A 13677-nucleotide genomic window follows, 5' to 3' on the forward strand; every position below is an offset into this window, starting at 1 on the left:
ATTTCTGCCTGTGGTATTAGGGAATGTTCTAATACCATTCATTCTTCATGTAGCTGTCGTTTTCCCAGCCACTGACCAGCAGGTAAGTCCTAAGAGGCAGTTTTTGATGTCTGACACTGACTTGCTGGATGGCAAATATCTTCTGTTAATTGGCACAACTCAGGTTTTTGCTTCACAGCCTCACACTGTCTACTCTGGCGCTTAACACACGCTCCTATGGTCAGTGTGGATGCCGCCGGCAAGTGTTCTGGGAAATGGGGGGTCTGTCTGTAATCAGGACGTGTAAGAGTGTGCTGAGATTGAGTATCTGGAACAGTGCTTTTTATTTTTCTGTAGTTTCTATTATGTTCTTATAGTCGCCCCACTTTTGCCTCTAAGTGGTCATATATTCCCAAACAGCTTACTGTGTGCTATAGAGAATGGATGTTCTATGTACAGTCAGGAATTTCCTTTTGGTCTTCTATTGAGTTTGACATAAATTCTCAATAATGAAAAAAATAACCTTTAGAAAGAAAAAAGATGTTTTTCTTTTTTTTTTAGGATGTATCTAAATTAATCTTTTGCTTTTTCTAGTGATCATTTCCTACAAATAACACACAGTTACACATATTTTACAGTTAAATCTTTTTTTATTCTCTTGTGGAATGCTATGTTTAATGTTACAGTATGGTTGTCAAAGCTACTGAAATGTGACACATGTCCATGTCTAAATGCTGCAGGACAGTATAACTTTAAACAAAGTTATTTTACAGCTGAGGTCTGATGGTTTTTAAACCGATGCCTATGTGTATGGCCAGCCACAAACCTGGGGGATGTCTATTTCCTGTACATGTATATACAAATATATCCATACATATTTATATGCACACAGGCATGTATTAATTTATGTGTGAAATTTATAAAATTATATATATACACATACATGCATATCTATATACATATACCCACCCTTGCTAGTGAGCTCACTTTTCTAACACTAATCAGCTTCATGCCCAATTATTGCTGCCCAGTATAACTACATGATTTTAGTGCCAATACCAAGCACCTTTTCAGATGCAGGACAGGTATGCCTGTGCATATAGATATGTGTATTTATGTATGTTTGTGTATATAAAGGAATCATTTCTCCCTTTTATGCTTCAGTCATGCATTACTACAATAAACAGTCTTTTCACCATAGATTTTGAAATTCTAAACAGTGTAAAATCTACTTCTGGAAAACTGTATATGTTCATAGTTACAAAAAATATATTATATATATGATTGAAACCTATTGAGTACATATGTTCTCTGAATCTGGCTATATCCTAGCCCTTAGATAAATTAAAAAACACCCTCTTAACAGGATGTTATGATAGGCTTAAATAGAACATTACTAGTATTTAGAATAGTTGATAATATTTTAAAAGTTGACAAAATGATGTTAAAGATTTGAAAAACACTATGCCTCTGCATTAAATATATAAACGTTTCCAGCAAGGGCCTGGTTCAATTCATTCTAAGATTCTCATGTTCCAAGCGTAACCAATAATTGTAGTCTTTATCCTTAAAATTATGGCTCATTAAGGCTTTTATACCAAAAAAAAAGCCCTAGTTTTAATCATTTATAAAAAACAAGTTCTATTTAAAAGAAAAAATGTACATGAACACTAAAGTACTCATGGATATTATCCTGTACAAAGTGTGACTATGTAAAGATAGGAGGCTCGTTCCCTGTAAGAACACCCATGGCGGCACATGTAAACCTGGTTTGGTTCCTCTGCTCTGCGCTATTCAGCGTGTAAAATTTAAACCATTTTTCACATTAACATTTAAATTTAATACAGTGCAAATGTTTGAGAATAACTTGTTCCCCCCAGTGAAACAAGGACCAGCGTTATGCTGAATATTCTTCAGATCTATTTACAAATTGAGCTAAAAGTTCACCATAAACTTTGAAATTTGCTGAATATCAGCAGATATGTTACTGAACTAGCAGCAACTGCATTTAAAATATTTGATAGTTATTTGAGAGAATGCATAAAATTTTCCAGGCTGTACTCTGAATCATATTGCTCTTGATCCCAAAGATCACTCAGGTTTTCAAGAATTGATCTCATACTTGTTTTTCCAGAAGTAGAGGTGTCAGCTTTTTCTGCTTTGCCATCCTTTAATTGGAAGAAAGATAAAATGGAAAATTTCAAAAATTTTATTTTTCTTTAAAATACCACACTTATTTCTAACACAGCACTTTTTCAACAGAGTTGAAAACAAACACTTCCAACTATGGGGAAGCTAATGATCTCGTAAGATAGCCTATTCTGTTTTCCACTGCCCTAATAATTTACCATTTTATGCTTTTTATTTGAGAAGAATTTTAAGAACATTGCAAAGAACTCATTGTTAACTGTGTCACTTTGGGCTCTATCATTCTTCCTCCCTGTATATATATTACAAAATTAGATATACATTAGCCTTTCCCCAAACCAATTCAGAGTAAGTTGTAGATATTATTTATGTCCCTTTACCCCAAGAACAAGGACACTCTTTTATATAACCAGAGTACAGAGCACAATAATCAAGATCTCATATATTCAGATTTTGCTAGTAAGATGGTTTATGGCAACAGCTCTTGCTTCCCTGGAAGACCCCTTGAGCCCAGTTCTGCTCGCTGAAAGAAGTCACCCATAAGAATATTCTAATGAAATAAAAATACATTTGAAGGAATCCATGTTTCTTTGAGCCTTTTTTCTAGGTTACACAGATCTTGTTCTCTCTACCTTATCTTACATGACACGCTTAAGGAACCTTTCTCCATTCTGGCCACCTTTTGGGGACTAATTTGTTACTGTTGCAAATGCCACACCCAGACATAATATTCTAAATGTGGCTTAACATACAGAGGGAAACGACTTTCTCTAAAATTTGGACCTGATAACCCTGTTATGATAGCTGGCTTAATTGCATTATATAAAGCCATCTCTTACCATAATTTATACTGAGTATACAGTTGATTTTCTGAACCTACACAGGACTTTAAATCAACCCTATTCGTTTTACATTATTAAACTGACAGTATTTCCAGCTGGTGTATTCTTTGCTAATGATTATTTTCTATTAGTTCTGTCATCCACAATAGCAAAAATACCTATTATCTTCATACCTTTGTGGTAATATAGGCATTGTTATCCTGCCAAGACTGAAGATGCTCAAAGAAGTTAATTTGCTTCGAGTCACCAGTTAGTTAATAGGAGGCAGGGCAAGGAATGGAGAGTCAGGTCTAGCTGACTTGAGATAGTTCCTACCTGCTAAAGGACAGCTAAGGAAAGAAAACCCAGGGAGCACACTAGAGCCATCAATCAGAAAGTCAAAACTTCAAACATCCCCTAGTATCCGAGAGTTTTATCTGGACATCAAAAATGCCCTCAAAGGGTTATCTAGTTGATACTAAAGTGAACACCTTTGCTGCCCTTTTTAATATTTTTACCAAGTACTGCCAGGAAGTCTGAACACATATATTATAAATTATAAAAATTGTATAAAAGTTCTTTACCTTATCAAGAGTAAACAGATCAAGGAGTTGATCTGTCCCCATACTCTGCAAACTAGAATTCTCTTGGCTAATAACAGTATTTGCTATGTTCATCTTGAATTTCTGCAAACCCATTATTTTCTCTTCCAGTGTTCCTCTGGTTATCAATCGGTACACATTAACCACACGTTTCTGAATGAGAAAAAGAAGTTAAGCAACTGTAGTGTTCTTGCCTGGAGAATCCCAGGGACGGGGGAGCCTGGTGGGCTGCCGTCTATGGGGTCGCATAGAGTCGGACATGACTGAAGCGACTTAGCAACAGCAGCACAAATAAATGGATAAGCTTTGAGATTCACCAAATCAGAGGGATTTGTATGCTTGTTTTAGGTACTTGGGGGAAGGCAATGGCACCCCACTCCAGTACTCTTGCCTGGCAAATCCTATGGACAGAGGAGCCTGGTAGAGATGCAGTCCATGGGGTCGCTAGGAGTCGGACACGACTGAGCAACTTCACTTTCACTTTTCACTTTCATGCATTGGAGAAGGAAATGGCAACCCACTCCAGTGTTCTTGCCTGGAGAATCCCAGGGACGGGGGAGCCTGGTGAGCTGCTGTCTATGGGGTCGCACAGAGTCAGAGATGACTGAAGTGACTTAGCAGTTTAGGTACTTGACTACTACTGAATTAGGATTGCAGGTTTTTTAAAAATCTGTGCCCAAGACCTTAAAATGTTTGCAATCACAGGATATTAGGAATGGCTAGTATCCCAGGTTTTCTTGGCCCAAGCGCCTCATTTAATGTGTGAGAAAGTTGTGCAACAAAATCAAGTGACTTACCTAATGTCACAACACTTATTAACATAAAAATAGGAACTCAAACCAAGACTTTGTCTTTTGGGGGAAGTATCATCCCCAGTGTGCAGTTAACACCAGTGAGTGCTGACTTTTACCTGCCCAATGCGGTGGGCCCGGTCCATGGCTTGTAGATCACGCATGGGATTCCAGTCATGCTCCACAAATACCACCGTATCAGCGCCTGTTAAGTTAAGCCCCAGGCCACCAACATGAGTTGTAAGTAAAAGAACATCTATGGATGGATCATTGTTAAACCTAAAAACATAGATATTAAAAAATAAAATTAGTACATTGCTTCCTAAAGTTCCAATAATAGACACTTAAAAGTTTAATAAATATTAAAAGCACAAATAAGAACATTGCTTTATAAATCCATGATACAGCCATGTCTGTGACCACTAGAGACTACCTTCTTTTAAATATACATAACATCTTCAGTAGTAGAAAAAAGGTATTCTATAACATGTTAGAAATTTCATACCTAGCAATTAAGTCCAATTGCAAAATGTACTCGAGTAATTTTCAAAAATGGAACACTAAGATAAAACCCAAGTATGAACCTTTAACATATGGAGACAGAATAGTGTGGGAAAAGGTCAGATCAGTCAGGGAAGGCAGAAGATGGTTGGCAGAAGAAGGGTGGTAAGGGTTGCTAAAATCATACTAGTCCTAGAAGATACTGACAACATCTAGTAGCTTCTAGGAAAAAGAAAAACTAACATTATTACCAAGCTATTATTTATTACTGACTGAGACAAACACCGGGCTTTACTTTATATGCTTTATATTATTTGTTACAGTAACTCTATAAGGATATTACTATTTGAAAGAGACCCAGGCTGTGTGGATAATAAACATTAGTGCCCAGGAGAACACTGCTTTGATGGTGGAGTTTGGTTTTAAGTCCCTTCCTAGGTCTCTGTTTTGTGCCTTAAGATCTCTTAGGAATGTCTGTTAAAAATGCTTTGAAGCCAGCAGCCTGCATGACAGATCCTAGGAGCCTGCATTTTAAAAAGTGAACCACGGAGATTTCTAAAGCAGACCACATACAAGAAACACTGCACTCAGAGACTGCTTCCAAGCCCGGCCAGCTTCTGTCTTGTTCTCAGTGCAGATGGAGAGATGAGGATAAAGGTCATAGTGAAGCCACCTGTTTGCCACCTCTTACCCCAACCACCAAATACAGATGAAGGAGAAATAGTTACCTCTCTGTTTTGATGCCTTAAACTTCTTTCATGCCCATAAGGATGCTTTCCTAATAGAGTTCTTTCCCCCTAGCTAAACAAACTACTCAATTACATTTCTGCACTTCTGTATTTTAAAAAGGTAAAGATTTAGTTGGGTTGAATTATATAATAAAACACATTTTCAGATATTTAGTCAAAGTAGCTCGTGGGCAAACTTCTATGTAAGTAATAGTAATAGACTGACTATAACTTATTTATGAGTTTCAGAAGACACTTACCGTGAAACAATGGAGTGCCTCTGACCAGGAGGTATGCTACCATCCAATCTCAAGTAGGTGACAGAGGGTAAATGAGGTTTGAGAAGATCATGCTCCACTATATCCAGCATGCTTTTAAGTTGACAGAAGATCAGTATCCTGTGCTGGGCTACTACAGACTCTGTGCCACTCTCAGAAGTACTGCCATTTCCCAAACCACAGTCCAACAGCAACTTGAAGAAAGAATCACTTGTTATATACAGGTGTCCCATAAAAGTAGGCAATCAATCTCACTGAAATAAATGCTTCTCTTTGTGGTGAGAAAAGGTTAACTTACCTGTGACCTGAAAAACAGGTTAGCATTCTGGGCTATCGTTGTATAATATTTTCTACTCTAGCCTATGTGAAATCAACACTCTTCATCCATTAATTATTCTCAATAAAACTTAAGCCAGAAAAGCTATAAAACCTAAAACAATAACTGAAGTCCAGATTTTAAAACAGGTTTTTCTTTAAGGGTAGATAAACTAAAAGCTGAGTTTTGCAATAAGGAGCTCACAGTCTGTGATATGATGTACTTACTACAAGTGATATGAGCAAAATGGCAGAGTAAGCAGTTTCTAGAAAAATACATTCAAATGGTCCACAAGACCATACATTATAATCAGTGATAATCACAGTGACAAAAAGAGAAATCTTGAAAACACCAAGGGAAAAGTGACTCCCACCACCCCTGCACTGCATGATTTGTGGGATCTTAAGTTTCCTGGTCAGGGATCAAACCCAGGCCCTGGCAGTGAAAGTGCCAAGTCCTAACCACTGGACCACCAGGGAATGCCCAGGAGTGACTTCATGTGAAAGGGATTCTCAATGAGATTAACACCTGTTTTCTCATCAGAAGCCATGGAGGTCATCATTATCAAGAAAGTGAAAAGAATCTACAGAATTGGAGAAAGTATTTGCAAATTATATATCTGATAAAGGCTTAACATCTAGAATGTAAACTCCTAAAACTCAACCAAAAGAAACAGTCCAATGAAAAAAATAGTTGAAAGACTTCAACAGGTATTTCTCCAAAGAAGATATGTCTTAATAAGCACATGAAAAAAAAAAAACCATTATTAGTTATTAGGGAAAACTAATCAAATCAACAATGTGACACCATCTCCTACCTACAGTGATGGTTAAATTAGAAAAAGGAAAATCTTGGGGAGGATATAGAGGAGTCAGAACCCTGGCACATGGCTTGCAATGTAAACGTTACAGCCACTGTGGAAAGGTTTGGTAGTTCCTTCAAAAGTTAACCACAGAATAACTATGTAATCCAGCAGTTTCACTCTCATATCTATACCTAAAAGAACTCAAACAGATACTTGTAACGTTCACTGCAGCATTATTCACAATAGCCAGAGGTGGAAGCAACCCAAGTGTCCATCCACACACGACTGGAGAAACGAAACGTGGCTTGCTGCGCTGTGCTTAGTGTGTCTGACTCTGTGAGCCCATGGGCCCTGGCCTCCAGGCTCTTCTGTCCAGGGGGTTCTCTAGGCAAGAGGACTGGACTGGGTTGCTATGCCCTCCTCCAGGGGACCGTCGTGAACCAGAGATGGCACCCTGGTCTCCTGCACTGCAGGTGGATTCTTGACCATCTGAGCCACCAGGGAGGCCCAGAACGTGGTGGTGGTGGTTGTAACAGCAACAATAGAGGAATATTACTTGGCCATAAAAATGAAGTGCTGATGTATGCTGTGACGTGAAGGAAACCTGGAAATAAGTAAAACTAGCTAACCACCAAAGAAAAACATGTGATCCCATGAAATATTTAGAACAGATATATTCATACAGACAAAGTAGATGAGAGGTTCCCAGGGTTATAGAAAGGAAAGTGGGAAGTTACTCCTGAATGGGTAGAGTTTCAGGCCTTCCCTGGCAGCCGGATGGTTAAGACTTCTCACTCCCTATGCAGGGGGCACGGGTTCAATCTAAGATCCTGTGTGCTGCATGGTGCAGCCAAAAATAAATAAACATAGGTACAGAGTTTCTATCTGGATGATGGGAAAATTCTGGAATAGTGGTGATGGGTACATAACACTGAATGTAATTAATGCCACAGAATTCTACATTTCAAAAACAGTTAAAGTGGCATTTGTTATACTTTACCACAATTTTTTAAAAAGCTGTATCAAAAATTTAACAAACCGAATTTTTGAAAATGGTAAACGCATCAGTAATCTTTTAGAAAAGCAAATTTACCTACTGTTACTGATCAGGAATGTACAACACACATCTAACACTTAAAAGACGTACTTACTTGTTTCAAAGCTGAGAGTTTAGGGGCATGCTGAATATCATGGAGAGAAGAATTCTGAGCTGCAAGTTTTTCAGTAGTACTCTTGAACTCCGGATGCTGAGGTGTTAAGACTAATGCTGGATGGTTGCACAGTTTACGTAAGTACTGTAATGCCTTTAAGAGAGGAAAAAGTATATACAAGTCTCCTTCACGTGACACAAATATTTGTATCTTGGTGTCTTTTCCTGTGCTACTGCATCTGTCTAGAATGCCTTTCTTACGACTCCTATTCATTCTTGAAGAACCAGTTCAAATATCTTATCTGTGATGTCTTCATCTGTACTTCTTGTGCAATTTGTGTTTACTTCTGTGAGAGAATTTATAACATATAAATTGTACAGTGATGTCTGTCTACCCCACTAGACCAATGACCTTCTCATGACAGAAAGTCTTATTAGCTCCTATAGCTAACCCTTTTGAACTGAAAGTGCCTTATAATGTTGCTAGATGATTCTAGAATTAGACATCATTTCCTAAAGGAAGGTTCGTCAAACATTAGTGGGTATGAAAACTTCATACGACCCTTTTAAATCTGCAAAATCTCTCCCCTCTACACAGTATTTTGAGTCAACAGGTCTGGTGGTGGGAAAGGGAAGGTGGAACTGTGTAGTTGTGTTTGAGAATCAGGTCTTGTTTCCTCTGACTCAGCCATACCCTTGTCTTTTGTCATTTACTTGGCCTGTGATTTGGGTCTCACTTTTGGCACACAGATTTGCATCAGTAAGCTCCATTGCTGGGCACTATGATAAAACTGGGAGAGGTATGAGCTTTCAAAATCACCTTTTCCCGTTTCTATCTTTAAATATGCTGTAGTATTTAAATATGCTGTAGTATTTTAATATCTTCATATCTTGGTGACAAGGCGGGGTTGGGAGATATTCTACAGTGGAATATTTCAAAAGGGAAAAAAAAATGAGTTGACGCTTTCTCTTTTTTCTCATTCATCATCTGTCTCAGGACTTCTGTACTGTATGTAATATCTCTGCCTGGAATCATTTCCTCCCACCAATCTACATGCCTCAACCTTCATTCAGATCTTTGCTCAAATGTCACCTCCTCAGTACATCCCTGATCACCCTGTTGAAAAACTACAACCTACCCTGACTCCTATACTGTATAAGCCGATAGTTGATTTTCTTTTACATGATACATGTTTTTTATTATATTTTTCACGCCTAGGGTCTTGTTCACTGCTTTAATTAACCCCTGAGGTTAGAAAAATTACTGCCTTGTGGTAGGTATTCAAATATTTTTTGAATAGGAAACAAAAATTCTCTATTTTAAAACTCTTCATGTAATAACTGTAATATTGCAGTTTTCACTTTAATTTTAATATTAAATTGCCTATTACTAATTACAAACATGAAAATTAATTAATTTGGCTTTTTTACCTATTTTCAAGAATGTATACACAAAATTGAAAAAATTAGATAAACCCATATTTTAATGTTTCATATAAACATTGCTGTACTGAAGAGCATTCTTTAACATTTAAAAAGTGGGCTATAATATGTACCTGGAATACATGACCTGTAGCTTTAAGCTTTGGTTTTTCGGTTTCTTCAGAAAGTGCAGCTGAAGAAACTGTTTCATCAACATCGCACTTGGCACGAGACTTAGCAAAATCCTCATAGAGCTGAACCTGTAAATTCCCCCACAAAAACAGTAAGCATATTTTTTTCAATTGTTCAAAACATGACTAGAAAAGGCCAGTAGCAATGTAAATCAGCCCTCATCAAAGAAAATGAATTACGCAACCTACTTGAATATAGATGATCCACTGCAGCGTGGTAGATTCCTTTTAAATTACATTTAGAAAACAAGTTTAACACATTGTTCAGCTGCTAAAATATTTTTTAAAAAAGTCAAATAATCCTAAATTCAATTTTTCCACTCTATTTATAAGTTACCGATAAAAGAGAACCTGAACCCTTACAAATAAATGAGGAAATTTTCCTTGAGTGATGTTACATGGTCAAGACCCTAACAGGTATGTTTCAAAAGACCAAGTTTTAAAAAAGACACTAACCGCAGAACCCACACCAAGTTTAAAGTACTTCCTTATGAGTCAGGGTTCCTGCCTTGTATATGTTAAAACAATGAGAAAGGGAAGAAACCTACAGTGCTGAAGAACAGAAGTCAGAGAATAAAAACCTGTAGGTGCAAACAAACCCAGATGTCACTTCCCTCTGCAGCTCCCTTCCTCCAAACTACTTAAATGTGTTTTATGCTGATGTTATAATACCACTATAATATCTCAGGTTTTTTCATATGGCACCTTTTCTTTATCATACTTAAAGTCATCTCATTACCTCTAAAATTTTTCTTTCAAGAAATATTAATCCAATTTTTACAAACAAGGGATGGAGGCCAAGAAATGATGTAGTTGATATCATGGAGCTCTTGGCATTTAAATTAGTGTTTTGTCCACAAAACTGAAGTTGGAGAGATAAATACTAAAAGGTTAACTGTCTATATACTGGAGGGGAAAGAAGCTATTTTGCAGATACGTCTGTGTATCTTTTATTCATTTGAACCATACTAAATCATAGAAAGTGAAGTGAAGTCGCTCAGTCGTGTCCGACTCTTTGTGACCCCATGGACGGTAGCCTACTACGCTCCTCCGTCCATGGGATTTTCCAGGCTAGAGTACTGGAGTGGGTTGCCATTTCCTTCTCCAGAAGGAAAGTGAAGAGGAACTAAAAAGCCTCTTGATGAAAGTGAAAGAGGAGAGTGAAAAAGTTGGCTTAAAGCTCAACATTCAGAAAACTAAGATCATGGCATCTGGTCCCATCACTTCATGGCAAATAGATGGGGAAACAGTGGCTGACTTTTTTTGGTGGGGGCTCCAAAATCACTGCAGATGGTGACTGCAGCCATGAAATTAAAAGACGCTTACTCCTTGGAAGGAAAGTTATGACCAACCTAGATAGCATATTAAAAAGCAGAGATATTAGTTAACAAAGGTCCATCTAGTCAAGGCTATGGTTTTTCCAGTGGTCATGTATGGATGTGAGAGTTGGACTGTGAAGAAAGCTGAGCGCCGAAGAATTGATGCTTTTGAACTGTGGTGTTGGAGAAGACTCTTGAGAGTCCCTTGGACTGCAAGGAGATCCAACCAGTCCATTCTAAAGGAGATCAGTCCTGGGTGTTCACTGGAAGGACTGATGCTAAAGCTGAAACTCCAATACTTTGGCCTCCTCATGTGAAGAGTTGACTCATTGGAAAAGACTCTGATGCTGGGAGGGATTGGGGGCAGGAGGAGAAGGGGACAACAGAGGATGATGGCTGGATGGCGTCATTGACTTGATGGACGTGAGTCTGAGTGAACTCCGGGAGATGGTGATGGACAGGGAAGCCTGGCGTGCTGCGATTCATGGGGTCGCAAAGAGTTGGACGCGACTGAGCGACTGAACTGAACTGAAATCATCTGATACTGAAACAGACTGATGCTTACTAACCTAGAACACAACGTAAACATTCAAAGAGAAGATTCTGTTTATAGGCCATATTTTACTAAGACAAGAGATAGCTTCCCCTTACAAAAATACCACACACACACAAATACTACACAAGGAAAGGCATACCATAAATGCCTTTGACAATGGTCTCTATGTACAAAGTCAGAACTGGGCAGATGCCAATACTTCTCTTGAAAATTTACTGGCAATACTTTAGAAGAGATGAGGTCCCACTTCCCAACTCAGCCCTGATGTATACACCTATAATGCTGCTGTAAGGAAAAGACATCACAGGCAGACTTCTGGCCCTAAAAAACACTGGCTTGCTTCTTTATCACTTGCTTACTTCTTACTGTATCATTTTAACGTTCCAACTTTTTCAATTAACTTGAGACGTATAACAAAGCAATTATGACAGTAGACTTTGTATTAATGCTGTGTTGAAAATGCACAAACCCAAATGTGTACTTGTATACCCAAACAGATTCATTTAGGTTTTACATCTGTTTGAAACAGAATATTCCTGAAGTCTAAGGAAGTAGAAGCTAGATTAGAGCAATAAAACCAAAGGCTACATCCCTTTACTCACTACTTTTGTGACTTATTCAAAGCATTCTAGTAATAAACAGCATCAACAACCACAATTGCCAGATTCCTAACCTGGAGAGGACTGAGAGTGCAGTAATAGTCTTGAATAATTTTGGGTGGCAGATCCTGTAAAACATCTTCTTTCATTCTTCTCAAAAGAAATGGCAGGACCTGGCGGTGCAGTGCATCCATTGCAAGAACACCTGTTAGTAATTATTAACAGAATTAGTTTTATTCTATTTATTATTCTTATTAATTTCTCTAATAATAAAATTAAATGACTTCCCCCAAATTAGATATAAATTAGATTCACTTGCATAGAATATACAATGGTATCTCCTTTTCCTACCTGCTTCTTGTTCTCGACTGGAGCTTCGAGCATCCCTACTTGCTAATATAGGTTTACCATACCGAGCAGCAAACTGGCGTTCAGTCCCCAAAAATCCTGGCATGAGGAAATCAAATAATGACCACAGCTCCAAAACGTTGTTCTGAATATAAGAAAGGAACACCAGTTATCTTGTGTGCTAGGATTATTTCCTTAAACTTAAAAATGGAACAATAATGAAAGCCCACTGTAATGACATAGATGAGAGAGATTATCACTATATTTCTGGATATGAGTCTATATTTTACTGTGTAAAATTTGGAGAAAATACTCTATCCTATTTACAGGAACTTTCAAGTCTTTTCCACCACAATAAGCCTTGGTCCACAGTATTTAAATCTTTTTGGTCGGTTCTATCAAGTAGTAAATAGAGCAGAAAGATGAATACGTTTCTGGTTTTTTTGAGACTAAGATTAACAGCAAGATTTAAGAAATCTGGCCATCACCATCATTTATTCAAAGCAGGAAAACCTAGAAGAGTTTGGTTATAGGTCATGTCTACCCAGTATTTATGGGTCATGAGAAAAGGTAAAGGTTTTTTCCAATTCTACTTGGGAGTTTCACAAAACAAAAACCAAAAAAAAATAACACCCCCCCACACTTTTCCATTTTGGATGCTTTCCCAGTATGTGTGGATCCTAAGGTACCGTCCTATCTGTTTACCCCTTCCAGAAGCCCTTCTCACCCTGCTTAAGCTCTGGCTCACCGTGGTGGGTTGCCTTCCTGCAGTGAAACCCTTCTAACTGCACTTGGGCTTTGCCTCCTGACTCATGGGCTGCTGCTACTAAGTCGCTTCAGTCGTGTCCGACTGTGTGCAACCCCATAGATGGCAGCCCACCAGGCTCTGCCGTCCCCGGGATTCTCCAGGCAAGAACACTGGAGTGGGCTGCCATTTCCTTCTCCAATGCATGAAAGTGAAAAGTGAAAGTGAAGTCGCTCAGTCGTGTCTGACTCTTTGCGACCCCATGGACTGCAGCCTTCCAGGCTCCTCCGTCCATGGGATTTTCCAGGCAAGAGTACTGGAGTGGGGTGCCATCGCCTTCTCCGGACTCATGGGCTACTACAGCCTAAAATCACATTT

The 13677-nt window shown here is 38.3% G+C and overlaps 1 protein-coding gene across 2 annotated transcripts in view; it reads right to left on the reverse strand.

Annotated features, from left to right (window-relative positions):
- Positions 1-609: 609 nt before the first annotated feature.
- BTAF1 (BTAF1 RNA polymerase II, B-TFIID transcription factor-associated, 170kDa) overlaps positions 610-13677 on the reverse strand; it is an 87538-nt gene continuing 74470 nt past the window's right edge. For both annotated transcript variants that reach the window (XM_010842203.1, XM_010842204.1), the window contains 8 exons: positions 12558-12699; positions 12281-12411; positions 9676-9801; positions 8121-8273; positions 5831-6042; positions 4461-4620; positions 3533-3703; positions 610-2147 (listed from right to left, as the gene is read on the reverse strand). In XM_010842203.1, the coding sequence (XP_010840505.1) occupies positions 2004-2147; positions 3533-3703; positions 4461-4620; positions 5831-6042; positions 8121-8273; positions 9676-9801; positions 12281-12411; positions 12558-12699 (1239 nt within the window). In that variant the 3' untranslated portion in view covers positions 610-2003. The remainder of the gene's footprint in view (positions 2148-3532; positions 3704-4460; positions 4621-5830; positions 6043-8120; positions 8274-9675; positions 9802-12280; positions 12412-12557; positions 12700-13677) is intronic.

Source organism: Bison bison, unplaced genomic scaffold (genome assembly GCF_000754665.1).
Source record: "Bison bison bison isolate TAMUID 2011002044 unplaced genomic scaffold, Bison_UMD1.0 scf7180017864172, whole genome shotgun sequence".
Taxonomy (NCBI): domain Eukaryota; kingdom Metazoa; phylum Chordata; class Mammalia; order Artiodactyla; family Bovidae; genus Bison; species Bison bison.